This window comes from Epinephelus fuscoguttatus, linkage group LG8, assembly GCF_011397635.1.
Source record: "Epinephelus fuscoguttatus linkage group LG8, E.fuscoguttatus.final_Chr_v1".
In the NCBI taxonomy this organism is placed as follows: domain Eukaryota; kingdom Metazoa; phylum Chordata; class Actinopteri; order Perciformes; family Serranidae; genus Epinephelus; species Epinephelus fuscoguttatus.
In genome coordinates this window covers 44,423,288-44,441,799 of record NC_064759.1, presented here as the reverse complement: position 1 = coordinate 44,441,799, position 18,512 = coordinate 44,423,288, and the positions used below count along the sequence as shown (strand labels likewise).

General features: G+C 41.9%; 1 protein-coding gene across 6 annotated transcripts in view; it reads right to left on the bottom strand.

Moving 5' to 3' along the window:
• LOC125892840 (uncharacterized) overlaps positions 1-18,512 on the bottom strand; it is a 130,173-nt gene that overhangs the window by 48,189 nt on the left and 63,472 nt on the right. For 3 of the 6 annotated variants that reach the window (XM_049583131.1, XM_049583133.1, XM_049583134.1), the window contains 3 exons: positions 7,979-8,672; positions 3,979-4,132; positions 1,843-2,015 (listed from right to left, as the gene is read on the bottom strand). In XM_049583131.1, the coding sequence (XP_049439088.1) occupies positions 1,843-2,015; positions 3,979-4,132; positions 7,979-8,672 (1,021 nt within the window). The remainder of the gene's footprint in view (positions 1-1,842; positions 2,016-3,978; positions 4,133-7,978; positions 8,673-18,512) is intronic. The other 3 variants (XM_049583135.1, XM_049583132.1, XM_049583136.1) reach the window with 3 other exon arrangements.

The window sequence follows — 18,512 nt, the reverse complement described above, 5'->3', positions numbered from 1 at the left end:
TACAGTGGTGGAAAAAAGTTTTCGGACACCCCATGCATTTGTGAATTACTGCATTAAGAATCACTCTTAGGTCTTCAAGTGCAATTTCTTTTAGTACAGTCACAGCCAAAATACTAAATAAATCCTAAAAAAGACATTAAAAACTTAAAATTGATTGGTTCCATAAAAATACATACGAAATTTTGAGTATTGGGTCATTTTGGTACCAGTGATGAAGGTCATTCTTTTTATTAAAAGACACAATTTTTGTTGCCAAGCTTCGTGTCTACATAAAGCCAGCACATTTGAAAGTTCTTCAGACACAAAAATGGCTAAAACAAGGAACCTAACGCAGGAAACACGCCTGAAGATAAAGATTCTCAGCCAGGAAGGGTACAGCTGCCGCCAGATAGCCAGGAAGTGCAGATGCAGTCCTTCAGCGGTTGGATACACTCTGCAGAAATACAGACGAGCCAACAACTTGGAAGACAAACCAAGATCTGGGCGTCCAAGGGTTTCTTCAGCAAGAAATGACCGCATCCTGATCCGCATGTGCAGGCAAAACCGCCAAATGACATCACAGGAGCTTCAGCAGCAGTGGTCAAACCAAACTGGTGTCCAGTGTTCCACCCGCACTGTACGTGGCCGACTTTTAGATCATGGCTTAAGGTCCTACAAGGCTATCAAGAAGCCCCTGATCAATGAGAGACAGAGGTTAGCCCAGCGTCATTGGGCCCAGGCACACAAGAACTGGACAGCCAGGAATTGGAAGAAGATTTTGTGGTCAGATGAGTCCAGTTTCCAGCTTTATCTTCCTCCTACTAATGTGAGGGTACGCAGAAGGCCAGGCGAAGCATTATCTCCAGCATGTACAGTACCTACTGTCAAGCATGGTGGAGGCAGTATCATGGTTTGGGGATGCATGAGTGCTGCTGGTGTTGGTCATCTCACTGTCTGTGATGGCACATTGAACTCTACCAAGTATTGTACCGTTCTCGAAACCCACATGCTCCCTTCTGCACGTGCACTGTTCTGTCGAGGTAAAAACTGGATGTTTCAACAAGATAATGCCCCTTGCCACACATCCAAGGCCAGTAGAACTTGGCTGCAGGAGCACAGTATCCAGGTCTTAGAGTGGCCAGCTCAATCCCCGGACATGAGCCCCATTGAAAATCTGTGGTGGATTATCAAATGTCTGTTTCAAAGCATAAACCAAAGAATTTAGAAGAATTAAAAGCAGTAATTCAAGAAGAATGGGACAAGATTACCCCTCAACAGCGTGAAAGGCTCGTGGGGAACATGCCAGCCAGGATTAGAGCTCTACTATGTGCCAATGGCAGGACTACTAAATATTAATTTGATGATGTGATGGTTTATTTATTTTTTGTTCAGTTTTGAACACATTCTCTGTTATTTGTTGACTTTGATACCGACAATGTTGAGAAATGGCATATTGAAACTGTCAAGAATTTAGTTTTGTTAGTTTTTCTTGTAAACAATAAACAAAAAAATATAATTTGTATTTGTTTGTATCTGTCTAATGCAGCCACACCTTTTGAAACACAAAAAAGATTTTTCCACAAATATTTCATGATAATATTTGAGATTGTGTAAAATTTTAAGGGTGTCCGAAAACTTTTTTCCACCACTGTATACATATATATATATATATATATATATATATATATATATATATGTAGCCCTAATGGTAGACTGGTGTTTCTTGAACATTAATTGAACAGCTCTTATGTAGTAGTGTGTATATCATGATATGCAGCTGAGCTCTTGGCACTGACTCTGTGACCAACCTCAGTTCAGACCACTACCTTTCATGTTCAGATGGCTTGTGTGCTTAAATTTTACCCCTCAGACAAAGAAAAGACAAGAAGTCCTCAGTCTTGGGTCGGCGTCTTGTCAGACAAGTGACCATGGCCAGGTTGTGGCTGTGATTACTTTGTGCTGGTGTCATCAACACAGGAGATCCTGGGGAGCTGGGAGGGGACTGGGCAAACTTCCTCTGCGCTTGCACCTTTGGTCTATGCACGCACACACAAACACACATACACACACACACACACATATTCACATGCAGGCAGTTGCAAGTTCATGAGGTACATACATGTGAAACTATTGCAGTCTAATATACAACAGTCAGTAAGTCTATGATTCTAATGTTACTTTATGTATTTCAGGATAGCTCACACATTGATTTATTTGTGGCAGCCTGCCATGACTAAAACATCTGCCGCCACAAAAAAGATTTTCTGTTTTTGGAGCTGGACCGTTTATCAGGAGCACTACTGAAATATATAAACATGTTTGGTCATTTATAGCACCACACTGTCAGATTGTAGAGTGCACTTGTGGCTGGATGGAGAAGCAGATCATCAGATGTATTGAAATTGAAATTTAAGCTTTCATTCTGCTGGGTCTAAAAGTTTGCATTTATTTGCAGCAACTGCTTCTCTCCATCACAGGAGTCACAAACTGCTGCTGAGAAAAAAAGAGCTCATGGAGAGCTCTGCCCACGCTGACTGCACAGACTTTAGAGAGGGGGCACAGAATGACACGCAAGGACATACCACCACTAAACAAACTATACAAGCAAAACAAGACATGTAGGACAAAGTTACAAAGCTTTTGTTGAAGCTGAGAGCTGTTGATCCATATTTATCCATATTACTATTATTACTGACATTACTGACAGCACATAATATCAGTGTAGTGTCACCTCTGTATATAACCGGTGAATTTGCTACTTCCCACGAGCTCTCTGAGCTCTTTCAGTCAAATAAATACATGAATAAACATCTCTGTTAAATGCCACAATCATATAAACAGATATACAGCTGTCACTAACAAACCTTTCAGTCTTTCTAGCCGAATCAGCTACGCGGCCCGTTGTGGGTGTGTGGTTTGGGCTAATGTAAGCTGCTGTGGGTGCTACTGGATTGGCTGCTAATGAGAGTCTGTTACCGTGGAGCAGCTCGAGTTTCAGCACAGGGGTCACATATGTTACTGTGCCACTGGTTTAGCTGCCAAGGAGAGTCTGTAGCTGTGTGGCAGCTCTTTCTTTGGCACAGTGGGCTTTTATCCATCACTGTCTCTCTCTATACCCCTTATAATTCACAGCCTGTAGGTTAGCGGAGGATCTTCTGTCTCTGCTCTGGTAATGTCATTATTACCCATCCTGCAGTGAGCTAGCTTAGTGTAGCTGCCTCCCAGTGTGTCTCAGTTGAATAGAATGTTCTGGTTCAGGGGTGGGAGGGGCAGACAGCATGTTGCCTGTTCCATCCTGTGGGCTGCCTTGTTGTGCCCAGTGGTACTGAGAACATTATATTAAACACAGTGTTAACTGTATGTTTTATTTCCCAAATGTAATAGGATAGTTCAACAAATCTTTCGATTTGTAATGCATTTCGAGCCGAAAGCCTGATACCAAACGGTTCAGTTCAAATATGTGATTATAATATATCTATAGTAATTGCATACCACGGGAATAAGCTTTTTTTTTCCCCTAATGCACCACTGAGCAACTTTCAATGCTGTATCCAGTTCTCTTTATACATCCATGATTGGACTCTGTATAGCATATTCAGGTATAGCAAAGCAAGGACATAGTAGTAAAAGTGAGCCCATGTAAACACTAGACTGTGATTACATTAATGGCATTATTTAATATAGATCTGCTTTACAGGTCGGGGCGTTGGTGGCTTAGTGGTAGAGCAGGCGCCCCATGTACAAGGCTGTTGCCGCAGTGGCCCGTTGCTGCATGTCACTCCCTCTCTCTCTCCCCTTTCACGCTTGTCTGTCCTGTCAAAGAAAGGCTGAAAAATGCCCCAAAAAATACCTAAAAAAAAAAAAAAGATCTGCTTTACAGGTGACAAGTGGATTACTTTTGCCACTGTGGGGTAGGTGGCAGCACAGCACACCTTTTTATCAACTACTTATAGGCAAGTCATACACACTGAACATGCAAACACATATGCACAAACATACACTAGAGCAGCTGACCTCTTGCTGGCAGGGTCAACCTTGTGACGATGTATACTAGCAGGGCAGCGCTGTTGAGGGCGTGTCTGTAAGGACCAGCTCCAGCTTGGACTAGCTGACAGGAGGGACTGACATTGGCTGATGCCATTAACCAGGGAGCCTACAGAGAACAGTTACAACTTTAGTTATTTACAAGAAGCACTTTTACTATTTTAAGAACTGATCTCCACCTACAGTGTCATAGAAATCAAAGCGCTGTGAACAAAACTATAACAAGAACAGTAAATGATATGCTTGAAATATTCTACTAAACTACTGAATCACGAAAGCTCCGTTTCCACCAAGCAGTCTGGTATGGTTCAGTTCAGTTCAGTTCGGTATGCATTTTTTTTTTTTTTTTTTGTTTCCACTGTGAAAAGCTGTGGATGGTGGTACCAATGGAGCCATTCCTTACTGTCCTCGCCTAGTAGGCCTACACAAATCTGGTACTAAAAGGTGGAGCTAGAAACACTGCAGTCCACTGATTGGTCAAAGGATGTTTTACTGCCTCTTGCAGCAGCTGTAGGCTGAGGAAAAAATGACTTAATTCACAAGGCCAACTGCTGGCATCTTTTAAGGTGGAACATTTACTTGTAATGTTGCTCAGTGCATAAGTTGCCAACAGGGATGGGCAGTTTTTCCCAATACATGTATTTAAAATACGTATTTCAAACACAAAATAATATTTTGTAATTTGTATTTTATTGCAGTGATGGAAATGCATTGATATTTTGTATCAAAATACTTCAGTGTCATGTATTTTTGTATTTTCAAAATTCTGTAAAATAGGCTACTTTCTGTGAGACAATGTGGCCCTATAGGCTAATGACACCATAAGAACACTAGGTGCTGCTGTAGACTTAACTGCATAGAAATTGCCTTGGTGTTCGGAGGTAGGCTCATTGGGCTTGTTGAGTTCTGACCGTCGAGGACGTCGGCCCAGGTGAAGGTGAGTGGTTTAATGTTGCTAGTTTATTTCTAATATTATTTCTCTTAACCATGAATCATTTGCGTTCTTGACAAGTTCCTTTTCAGTGTAATGTTAGTGTTGTTTGTTGATGCTAGGTCAATTAACCGTGAATATTAGCTGCTAACTTTCACTGTTAAGTTAATGTTAGCTCATCACTTTGTGCTTGATTTCCGTTGTTGCATATGGTCACATTGGCGACCATACACGGAGCGACCTGCTGTCTCTCTCTGAAGCGGAGGATGAGGGTCTAAACTCCCGTCAGTTTTCACACACAGTCCACAAACTTTTAAAGAGTTTCTGATATCCTTGTCCAGTTTGTCCCAGATGGCGGATTATTAGGCTATTATTATTATTTTTACTTCAGAGGGGAGAAGTTCTTACACCATAACTCTTTTCACATTATACACACCACATAAGGACAATGTGCAATAACTCTTTTTCACACTATATAGGCCTACATCACATAAGGACATTGTACAATAACCCCTTATAACAATAATGTGCAATATTCATAATGTGCCTTTTATTTATTCACTGCATTATTACTGTTATTTATTTGCTTTTGGTACTTGTTTGTTATGTGATTTAGTGTGTTTTCTTTATTGACCTTTGTGTCTTTTGTTTTTAAAGGATAACTCCGATATTTTTCAACCTGGGCCCTATTTCCCATGTGTATGTGTGCATAAAATTCATAGGTACAACTGGTTTTAAAATTGGTTCAGTATTGAGGGAGACGGATGCAACCTAGAGCCGCGAAACGAGGTAAAACGGTAACGGGGGCAAATGCGTCCCGTATAAGTTTGCGCATTAAAAGTGCTTTTTTTCCACCACTGACCGGTTCAGATTGCCAGTGCTATCTCTGTTAATAGCATACTAAGCATTTCCCTTACCTCTGGGCTGTGTGACGTCATCTCGCGAGAGCTTTGCTCCACTGTGTCTGTAGCTCTCTCTACTCGTGGGACAGCCGTTTTCTTGAGGAAGAGGTGTTTCGGGATTGGATGTCTTCTTCGGCTGGCAGTAGTCATCTTGGGAGAAGTGAGCACTGCAGACCCAGTGGTCTGCAAGGCGCAGTGTCTGGACAGGAGTGTTAGCATCCATTTGTAGCACAACTAGCCACAACTTCAGCATCTCGCCATCCGACAAAGGCAGCCTATGAAAGCTGTACGGGGTGTTGCGCGACATCCTGTTCTTGCAATTTGGATAAGCACAAACACAAACCATTTTTTCAATCGATGCAGTAAAACTCTCAACTGTACTCCGGGACAACCAGCGCCACTCTGAGCGGCATTCAGCATGGCTCTGTTTTCTTCCGGCAACAAGCAAAGCTCTCGCGAGATGACGTCACACAGCCCAGAGGTAAGGTCAACTCTTAGTATGCTATTTACAGAGAAAGCACTGGCGATCTGAACCGGTCAGTGGCGAAAAAAAACCCACTTTGAATGCGCAAACTTATACGGGACGCATTTGCCCCTGTTACCGTTTTAGCTCGTTTGGCGGCTGCCGGCTGCATCCGCCTCCCTCAATACTGAACCAATTTTAAAACCAGTTGTACCTATGAATCATACGCACACATACACCCCGTTGAAAACCCCATTCTTTACCATTTCTAGTAGGCTATAGTTCTCAAGCACCTTTCATTTGCCAAACTAAGCTTGCACTCTTTGCTAAATATTTACAGACTATGTGCATGTAGCCTTAAACTCATTCTCCCTTTTTTGCAAGTCAGATTCAGTGATGTCATGTGAAGAAAAGATGAGTGAGAGAGAGCAAAGTTGCAACGAGGAGAGCAAGCGAGTTGAACTGGTGAAAGCTTGTATGTGCTGCATTCTTGAAACATAACACATTTCTTCATACTGGTATAGAGACAATAGCCCTTACCATGAGGCAACTAATTGGCCGTGAGTTAAATTTTATGTGTTACTATTAGTTGCATGGCCTCTGAAAATTAGACATTTATTATTGAGCTTGCTGAGTCTATTTGCTGTTTTTCCTGCTTCTCTTCCTAGGATCTTAATTATGTTGCTGTGTACTGCACTCCTAGATAATTTAATTTAGGCTATTTATGTAAAAACTTTGATCGGTCTCGTATCTTGTTTTGTAAAGTGCCCATCTGTTTATTCCACAGTTCTGGCCAGATCCTGGGAGCATCAGAGGATAATCCTACTCCAAGCACAAGTACTACTCAGTGGACAGTGAGATCGGCAATATTAGATGGGCTTACTTTCAAATTGTGAAACAAACAGTACTGTATTTTATATTTGGTAAATACAAAAATGAAGTATTTTATTTTGATACATTTTGTGGCTGTGTATTTTGTAGCTTATTTTGATACAATTATAAGTTGGGTATTTGGTATTTTATTTGTAAATACATTTTGATGTATTTTTGCCCATCCCTGGTTCCCAACATAAATCCATCAGCACACTTTAAATTTCAACATGACAACTTTGACCGTTCCATTGTTTTTATGTCTCTCTTGGATGACAGACCTTTAGTAATGGGTGGATCGTCCAGCGTTTCATAATATATATTGAATTCAACCAGATTATGTGAACTGCATATATTCTAATGCTCACTCTGAGAAAAAGAAAAGCTTCGCGGAGCGTCAGAACTCCAGCTGTGGGCTCTAGCAACACTAAACCCCTGCACTTGCTTGAGTGGGACTCACTGTACAAACCTACCATTTTTTAATATACCATCGAGAGAGACTTTCCCTGCAGCCTGTTCTATTTTGTTTTGAAAATGTTTGCATGCAACCTTCTGTATCACTGGTGAAGAGAAAATACAGCAAGTGCTGGATGGGGCAGTGAGTGACAACAACCCTGCCCACATTTAAGAGTACTGATTGCAGTGGAACCACTAAACCGACCTAGGCTCTACGTACAATGTCTAAAGGGGGTCACTTTTGGTTCCAAAGGTACCATACTGAAAGTGTTTGGTGGAAACGTCACAGCTGTGACTGAGACAGAAGAGAAGAAGAGTATTGATGGTACTGACCACTGAGGCTTGTAGGAGTGTGTGAGCGCAGGGTCCTCGCAGGGGCAGGAGGGCTCAGCAGTGTCTGTGTGTTTTTCACAGAGTGTTTGTTATGAGTAGTGTGTGTGTGTTTTGCAGTTTCAGTGTATTTTGAGTTTAACAGCAACAGTGTATTTTGTGTTTTATGTGAGCGTAGTGTCCTGGTCGACTCAGAATTCTGGAACATGTGTGTATTTTCTTGTTGGTGTGTTTGGGGTACAGTGTTAGTGACTTTCCCTGCACACATTTTTAATTGTGTTTGCATGTTCTGTGGTGTTTGAGTACATTTATTTTTTGGTGTGTGTGAGTCCTGAGACAAGTTAGATATTTGCCCTTTGTTAGTGTGTTGGTGAGGGCGGAGATGTTTCGAAATGTCTGTATTTTTTGCACTGTGTGTGTTTTTCTGTGTGTTTGGTGGTTTGTGTGTGACTCTTTGTTGTGGCGTGTGCACACTCTGTCTTGTGCTCCTTTTTTTCTCTGTGTGTGTTTTAGGAAGTGTCTGCGTCTTTCGCTGGGCATGTAAGAGTGTATTTTTTGAAGTGCGTTTGTGTGCACGCGTGTGTATCTGCGAGTGTTTGCGTGTGGCACGGTGGGTGTCTCTGAATTCCCTGAGGGAGAGGAAAAGAACTTTGCGGACCAGACGTTCTTCACACCATGGCATCCCATCACTGATGTCCTGCACAAACACAAACACAAAGACCATCAGCTTTGCTCACACCACCAGCTGAGGATCATTTGTCCTGTAATGACATGAATTTTGAATTCTAACAAGTTGAGAATAAAAAGAGAGAAGTAAGGGACGACAGGATCTACAGTTGATATTTGCTGTTACTTCCGCAGAGAGTCTTTTCAGCCAACAAAATTATCTTATCTTATCTCTGTGTCTGTGCTCACATACAAGACTGGAAGAGGACATGATTTATACAATGAACAAAGGATGTATTTTCTAACCTTATATGTATTCATTCAAAGCATCAAATTGATTCAATATGGACATATAATTAGGCATGCACTGATTTTAAATTCTCAGCCGATACCAGTGTTTTTATATTGCTATTTAACTTGTTTTTGTTGTTATTTATTCCCCCTTTTGTGCCACGGAAACAATGATTTCTACACTATAAAAAATAACTAACTGTTTAAAAGTAATTCAGCTCTTCATTTCTCTATCTTTGCATAAGCACACATTCAATCATATATACTTATGAACAACCTTTAATATAACCTTCTTCCACATGCAAAACATCCATCCATCCATCTTCTAACTGCTTCATCCTCTTGAGGGTCACGGGGGGGCTGGAGCCTATCCCAGCTGACATTGGGTGAGAGGCAGGGTACACCCTGGACAGGTCGCCAGATTATCGCAGAGAAAGACAACCATTCACGCTCACATTCACACCTATGGACAATTTAGAGTTATCGATTAACCTAATCCCCAATCTGCATGTCTTTGGACTGTGGGAGGAAGCCGGAGTGCCCGGAGAGAACCCACGCTGACACGGGGAGAACATGCAAACTCCACACAGAAGGGCTCCCACACCCGGGATCGAACCAAGAACCCGCTTGCTGTGAGGGGACAGTGCTAACCACCACACCACCGTGCCGCCCCATGCAAAACATCTTTTAGAAAAAAACACAACTGCTTCAAAAGCCTTTTTAGTATATATATATATATATATGTATATATATATATATGTATATATATATATATTTATATTTATTTATTTTATATATTATATTTTATGTGTGTGTATATACATATATACTATATATAGTATATATGTATATACACATAGTATATATGTATATACACACACATACATACATATATATACATATATATCAGACGTTGCGCTAGACTTTTTCGTCGCTGGTCATTTTGACTGACAGGGTCATAAAAATACGGTCATAATCTGTTTTTACTAGGGATGTCCCAATCCGATATTCGGATCGGTATCGGCTGCCGATATTAGCAAAAAACGGGCATCGGCAGCGGATCGGACTGCATGGAAAAATGCCGACCCAAGAACTCCGATCACGGAATCCGCACCAGGTTTTCCGGCCAGCCCAGCGCTCCGCATTTCAAGCAGTCCATTCCAGTGATCTGCTCCAGCTCTTACTATCAATCCACCAGGCCAGCATGCAGACGGCAGACACATGGAGGGTAGGAAGAGTAGCGGTCAACTTAGTTAACTGACTATTTGTTTTCTGCTCTGGTTTTTTGAGAGTGATATTTTTATTTGGTTTACACTCTTACTGTTTAAGTAAAGAGCACTGATGGCATTGTTTTGGGCACAGTTAGTGAAATTGGAGCCATGGATGGACTACAAAATCACTACTAAAATAACTGAAAAGGAAAGGCTGCATTGTTTGTTAAATGCCAACAATGTCTTGTGGTGTTAATCTTTTTTTTATTTATTAGGGGGCCAAAGCACAAGTGTGTGGAGTCTTGCTGCTATTTTAATTTCATTGTTAGACATTTTAAAGATTTCTTGTTGATTTATTTTCTATTTATTAAGGGGCCAAAGCAGCCAAAACAAACCAGCTATATTTTTTATTTAATGTTAATGTTCAAATTTAAAGTTTGTTTATTTAACCCTGTTAACAATAAACAGGTCAGTTTCTCATACCAACTGTTGTGGATCATTCTAACTAACCTGATTAAATAGTTGTTCTGATCAAACCTTTTCTAACATGACTGACAACAAAATAAATGAGCTTGGATCGGATTGGTATCGGTATCGGCCAAAATTCAAGGCTGCAATATCTGTATCGGATCGGAAGTGAAAAAGCTGGATCTGGACATCCCTAATTTTTACTGGTCATTTTAATTTTCGTTTTTAAATGATAATAAAGATATTCAAAGACATTTAGTTTTCATTCATTTGTTTTTAATAAATCCAACAAGTAAGTTATAAAGTGTGCATTAATAAGGACATGAATGAAAAAATGAACAGACATCCACACACCCGTGCCATTAGGCTTCGCCCTGGACACACCGGACGGCACTAACACGTCTGGTGTGTCCAGGACGTTATGTAGTTATGTCTGTAGGCTCGGTGACACAAAATTAAAATTGTAATGAAGTGATTAGGGTATTGAAAAATGTGTTTGGTTATGCACTGTTGTGTTTTTTTAAATTATAAACATGGTATTTTCTCCTCACATTCCACAGTGAGTGCTGTTGTTATTTTATTTTGAAATTTGGCTGGATTCTCTCTTTGATTCTCTTATCTGTGTCTGACTTCCTGTTTGTAGTCAGGTTCACTGTGTACAAAAATGTACTTTTGTGGGAATTTTTTGGGGATTTGTTGACCTATACATTTTTGGAATCTGCAGACCTTGGGGAATCCAAAAACCAATGTTGCCACTTGCACAAACACCTGTATGGCGGCCATTTTGGAATTTCAAAATGGCCGCCATAAAATACAGAATTTCAGCTACCTTGGCCTCTAAACAACCTAAAAACTCAATTAAACATGCCAATCATATGTTTTCTTGGTCAAGGAATCCAATGGTGACTTCAAAATTATGCTCAGAATCGTGCTGTGGCACCCCCTAGGGGTGGGAAAGAAAATTGTGGCACCCCCAAGAAGTGGAAAAGGAAATTGTTACTCTAATCCCCCTTAATGACCCCATGTCAGAAGTCCGGGGACAAAATACTTAAAATTTCTGCATATGATTATATAAACAATGACAAAGGTAAATTAAAACTATAATCCATACATAAATGTGATATACATTTATTACACCATAGGCTGGTAACAGTCGGGACTCGGTTGGCACAGAAAACTCAAAACCTGAAAACTCAAAAACTCTCAATATAAAATTCTTTACAAGGGGGCTGAGGGGCTAACCCAGTGGAGAGTGAGTCCTAGGACGGGTCTGTTGTCTCTCAGCGATGAGTCCAATCATATGGGATTGAGTGTGGAGACACTGGAATTGCTTGCAATGGTCTTGGATAAAAGAAAAAAATGGATATTAATGAATGGCTGGTAAATAGAGACAGGGAATGTTCAATTTAACTAGAAAAAAAAACTCATGCAAGAAATCATGGAAGGAGATTCTCTGAACTTACCCTTATGCTTTCACAGGTCTTCATCACTTTCCTTCCTGTCATTCGGGCCACCGCAGTCTGCATCATTCTCACATTCACTTCCACACAAACAAAGGTCTGTGCAGGCCAGATTGTGTCTCCTACATGAGCACCGCTGGGTTGTGCAGTTGGTTTTACAGTTACACCTATGGGTGGAAATTAGCTATTTAGCTACAACCTTGTACAGTGCATATCTCCCTATTTATAGGGCTAATGTTTACTGTACCTTGTCCCTGTCTCAAAAATAAAATCACTCACTCACTCACTCACTCACTCACCTGACCATCTCTAGAATGGCCTGTGGTGCAGGTGCAACCTTTGTTGTAGTAGGCAGTATCTTGCCATTGGGGTCTTGATAGTAGCCGTGTTGGAGTGGGTCAAAAGGTTTTTGCCACATCACAGTGGCTTGGCACCACACCCTACTTTGGACCCGGACATGTTCAATATGTTCTGCAAGGGCATCGACTGCGTGAGGCAGCTTGCTGCTTTCAGCCAGGTGCTTGCAGAAGAGATGCCACCTTAGGTCCATAATGTTTTTTATGTCAGTGCCTTTCGGGCAGTACACTGAGCACACAAACTTTTCAAGTGCATCTTTTACTTCCTGTTGCACGTCGCCTTCGTCAGAGAGTTTCACCAGGGCGGAGAAGATGTCCTTGTCAGCCTTCATGTACTGTTGAAACCATCTAGTTTTGCTGATTCTGGAGAATCTCCCAACATTGTCAGCTCCAGTGAATGCATGGAATGCTGGTAATGCTCTTGCCTTTTCTTGTCCCAGTGCCTTCCAGATTGCCTCAATCTCCACAGTACCCGATGCCATATGCATTGCACTGTTTCTACAGAGCTTCTCGTAGTGTGCAACAGCCAGAACTAAGACATCTGTATCTGGGCTGAAGATGACCATCCGTGCTTTTGGGCAGTGCTGTACTGCAGATGCTGCTAAGCATATCATTAGTGTGTCAGCCTCCTCGTGGTTGTTTTCTTCAAAACACATTTTGCTGCAATTGCTTCTTGTGCTGCCTGAGGCCGATGTGATGAACAACCTTTGGGAGTTTGCATTCTGGTTGAGGACTGCTTGTGCAAGGTACTCAGTTAGATCAGCTTTGGTCTGTTCATGAGATAGGAACCGTCTCATTGGTATATGTTTGATGTCGGTTTTATCATCAATCTGGTATTGAATGGGATCTTTGCCTTGTTGTCGTTTCTCCCTTGTTTTCTGTTTCAGTGAGTCAGCTTTATAGGTGTCGAAGACCAGAATAACCTCATCAAAATCTGCTGTCAGCATCAAGAGTCTGTCATTAAAGTGCTGGCCCAGATCTTTGACTGTACTGATTGTCCCCTGTTTCATTGCCAACTGCTGGACTAGAACCATTCCATCCACCACAGCGATTTGCGGACTCTTGGATGGTGTTAAAGATGTTTCAGGTCCATCACCATGTTCTGCAGACATCTGTGCTTGTGTCTGTTGGACTTCTTCATTTATTTTCACTTTTTCCAGACAATGTATGAACTTTGACTTGTCAGTACACGGAAGGACGGATCCATTTGGGGCAAACAGTGCTCTGGGAGTTATTGTAAATTCATGTTTCCCTACAGCATTCTTCATATCAATATCCCGGTTCGATCTGGCGAGAACCATAAACCGACCATATAGATCTTTTGTGTCTCTTAGATCCACTGACTGGTCTCGAATCTTTACTGACTGCTTTTTGTTTCCTGACAGGAACATGGCATTGTTCTGCCTCTTGATTGGTGCCCACAAACTGACATTTCCATTGATGCGCTCAGCAACATATTCTTCATACAATTTCTGTCCATAGTCGCCAACATTCAAAATCTGTAGGGCATTCTCTTGGGGAACATATGCATGTGTCATGAAGTTGTAAAGCTGACCACCTTCTGCATCAAAGGGATTTCTGTGACTCAGTATTGTAGACTTGATCTTGTTGACAGCATCATGTTCTTTTTGGATAGCACTTGCTTGTACCTCATGGTGTGCTTGTGGTTTATCAGCCCTGATACCAAATTGCTCTTTGTACTCTGTTGAGAGGCGTGACATTTCTGGTGTGGCGAGAAAGAACCTCTGTCGTGCGTTGGCATTCTTGGAAATACCAATTAAACCAGAGTGTATCTTCATCATCCGATTTAGTTGCTCGCATGCATGGTCTGTGCCAATTGAGACAAATGGCATCTCAGACTTTGTGATGGATATATTCCCATCTTGAAGTTCATGCCAGGTGTCTGGGTGACTGGTCTTCAGATCCTGCATGTCTGCAATGTACCGTGGCCATAGGCGTTTGTATTTCATTCGATCTAGGGCAAAGAAGAGCTTACTTAGTGCCTCTCCTGCTTGCAGGTGGAGAACTAGATCAGCATTTCTTGAGGCTTCAGTGAAGAGCAGGATGGTTTCAACATGGCGGAGGTAATTTGAAAGTGACTTAAACATTGCATTACAGCATTTTTCTGTTTTCCATGTTTTCAGCTGTTCGATAACACCTTTGTCTGTAAGGATTTGGAGTAGGCTGTCATTTGCATTAGCAATGCCTTCTCCACTTGTGCTTTTGTCAACAGCTAATCTTGCACAGACTTCCTGGACATCACTCACAGGCTGGGAGCAGATGGATTTGAGGTGTGGCTTTTCTGAAAAGAATTTTTCCAGGAGAAGTTCATACAGAGACATGTATGTGAGGATGTGTGCACGAAGAGTTCTCTTGTAGTGAGCACACTTCAGGATCTGCCGTGTGGTGGCAGGGCCATACACACCAGCCTCAATCCATGCATCATCTATCCCTGAATTTTCAATTCATGTACCTAGTGCCCACAGTGCTGCCATCACAGTGTGTAGCTCACCCAGCCTGGGAAGAACTGTTCTTTTCAAATCATCCCTTGAGTCCAACAGCTGCACTGCCTTTTCGTATAAGGCCATGTCAAAGGTTATCACTGTTGGATGTTCTTCACCAACAACCAAACTCCTCAACTGGGATGCTTGTAGAATCACAGTGAGCATTGTAGACCACTCATGTGCAACTTCTGGCAGTAGCGGCAGAGCACCAACATGGGTCACAGATTGGCTGGATGACACAAGTGACTTGAATCCAGCCCAACCAGGGATTTTGCTTTGCTTTCCATTTTCTCTAGACAGGGCGGATGCAATGATCCAGCCTTTGGTGGTCATTTGATAAGACTCGGCAACTCCTGTAGTGTTGACCTCAAATCTTTGTGCTCTCTGGACTACTCTGCGTTTGGGTTTGCTACAAAGCTTGATGGGTGTGTGGTACGGAGAAACTGATAGATTCTTTGTCTCTTCAAGTTCCAGACTGGGTGCAATGACCGCCCCTTGAGCACTGGCCTTCTGATATACTGCAGTGATTGTCTCATGTGTGGTTCCTTTTCCATCCACTGTGTCCTCGGCAAAGTCAGTGTTGTCGACAGCAAAGAACACAAAACTTCCTTTTTCAAGGAAGTGAGGTACATACAGGCAATTGAAGCGCTTTGAGTTCTCCACAACAGCACTGGCTATAGCCGTTTCCAGAGGCAGTGTCCGATTGTATGGCACACAGTAGCTCTGTAAGTGAAGGAGGTCCAACAGCTTCTTGTTCCTGGTGTCATGATGGATGGTAAGTGCCAACCCGAGAACCTGCAGATTTTCTCTGGCATGCTGTATCCGGAACCTGTCTGTCACCTCCTTCGGTTGGTGTTGCACTTGCCTTTTGCTTTTGAAAGCATATATGATGTTTTGGCTTATTGTAAGGGCTGATTGTTGCATTGTCCTACTCCTGGTCTCTGTTTGCAACTCAACTTCAGGTCCTACCAATATCCACTGTATAAGGTTGGATAACTCTACTGGAACATCTTCTACCTTGCTCAATATGTTCATGCCTGATTGTTCCTTCTTATTGAAATTCACAATACTTCTGCGTATTATCTGAGCTGACTTGTGCAACATCTTCATGTCATCCATTTCACTTGCATGGTCCAGTGTCATAGTCATGCGGACCATACTCTCTTCATAGGCTTCAGGGCAGTAAAGAATGGATGGCCTTTTCCTGTTTGGTCTCACACACTTCACTCTTGGTAAATTGTGACAAATCTGATCCCTTAGCCATTTCCTTGTCAGTTTTGGTTTGTGCTTCTGTGCCTCCTCACTGCCACCAAGCATAGAAATGTATGTTCTTTCTACAACATCCATGGGGAGAAATGCTTTGTCTTGAGTTTTAATGTCAACAATATTGATCAACTCGATCAAACATGACATCTGCATGGGCAGGTCTTCTGTTGTGCATTTGGCTTCATCGTGGGTATGGTTTCTGAGGACATAAAACAAATGGTTTCTCCAGCACTGCCTATGATATCTCACACCTATTGCATGGGCATCACTTGGTGATATTGCAGTGCTTAATCTTGTCATCAACACTGGATCTTGGGAAATATCAACAGCCTGTCTGAGTGCCTCTCCTGTATTCTCAGTTCTTAGTTTAAAGAGTGGTTGACTATTATCTGTTTGACAGAAGAAGCATAGGTCGTTGAGTAGTGGGTTTGTTGCAGATCTTGTCAATCAATTCAATCAATTTTATTTATACAGCCCAATATCACAAATCACAGGGCTTTACAGCATACGACATCCCTCTGTCCTTATGACCCTCGCAGTGGATAAGGAAAAACTCCCCAAAAAACCCCTTTAACGGGGAAAAAAATGGTAGAAACCTCAGGAAGAGCAACTGAGGAGGGATCCCTCTTCCAGGACGGACAGACGTGCAATAGATGTCGTACAGAACAGATCAGCATAACAAATTAACAGTAATCCACATGACACAAAGAGACAGAGAGAGAGAGAGAGAGTGAGAGATGCAGGTAATGACAGTAGCTTACAACAACATTATTGAAAGTAATAATATTATAGTTATAGTTCTGGCTACTGTGGTACAATATGTTGAAAGTATGTATTAATATCTGGCAGTATACATGTGTGACAATAGTCGTGTATAATAACAGTAGAAGTATGACTAATGACTAATGATGGCAGCAGCAGCAGCAGGAGGCATCTGGCAGGACCACGGCAGCAGCACAACCACACACGTCACGCTGTCCAGGCACCGCTGCGATATGAGTTAATCTGAGAGACAGTGGAGCACAAAGGCTCCGGAGAAGAAGCCGAGTTAGTGACATCCAGAATGGCCGAGTTAGCAAGATGCAGTAATAGAATACCAGAGAGAGAGAGAGAGAGAGAGAAGAAGAAGAAGAGAAGGTGCCCGGTGTATTATAGGGGGGTCCTCCGGCAGACTAGGCCTAAGTCAGCCTAACTAGGGGCTGGTACAGGGCAAGCCTGAGCCAGCCCTAACTATAAGCTTTATCAAAGAGGAAAGTCTTAAGTCTAGTCTTAAATGTGGAGATGGTGTCTGCCTCCCGGACCGTAACAGGAAGATGATTCCACAGGAGAGGAGCCTGATAGCTAAAGGCTCTGGCTCCTGATCTACTTTTGGAGACTTTAGGGACCACGAGTAACCCTGCGTTCTCAGAGCGCAGTGTTCTGGTGGGATAATAAGGCACTATGAGCTCTCTAAGATATGACGGAGCTTGACCATTTAGAGCTTTATAAGTTAACAGTAGGATTTTAAATTCAATTCTGGATTTTACAGGGAGCCAGTGCAGAGAAGCTAAAACAGGAGAAATATGATCTCGTTTCTTAGTTCCTGTTAGTACACGTGCTGCTGCATTCTGAATTAGCTGGAGAGTTTTTAAGGACTTACTAGAGCTACCTGATAACAGAGAGTTACAGTAATCCAGCCTAGAGGTAACAAAAGCGTGGACCAATTTTTCTGCATCTTTTCGGGTCAGGATAGGCCTAATTTTCGCAATATTACGCAGATGGAAAAAATGCAGTCCGTGAGGTTTGTTTTAAATGAGAATTAAAAGACAAATCTTGATCAAATATTACTCCGAGGTTTCTTACGGTAGTGCTAGAGGCCAGAGCAATGCCATCAAGAGAAACTATATCATCAGATAAAGAGTCTCTGAGTTGTTTGGGGCCAAGAACAATAACTTCAGTTTTGTCTGAATTTAACATCAGGAAATTGGTGCTCATCCAAGTTTTTATGTCCTTAAGGCAATTATGGAGTTTAGTTAATTGATTACTTTCTTCTGGCTTCATCAATAAATACAACTGAGTATCATCCGCATAACAATAGAAATTTATAGAGTGATTTCTAATGATGTTACCTAAAGGAAGCATATATAGAGTAAATAGGATTGGTCCGAGCACAGAACCTTGCGGAACTCCAAAACAAACTTTGGTACGTAAGGACGATTCATTATAAACCTGAACAAACTGAAAACGATCAGATAAATAAGATTTAAACCAGCTTAGTGCAGAACCTTTTAGGCCAATTAAGTGATCCAGTGTCTGCAGTAGAATTTGATGGTCAA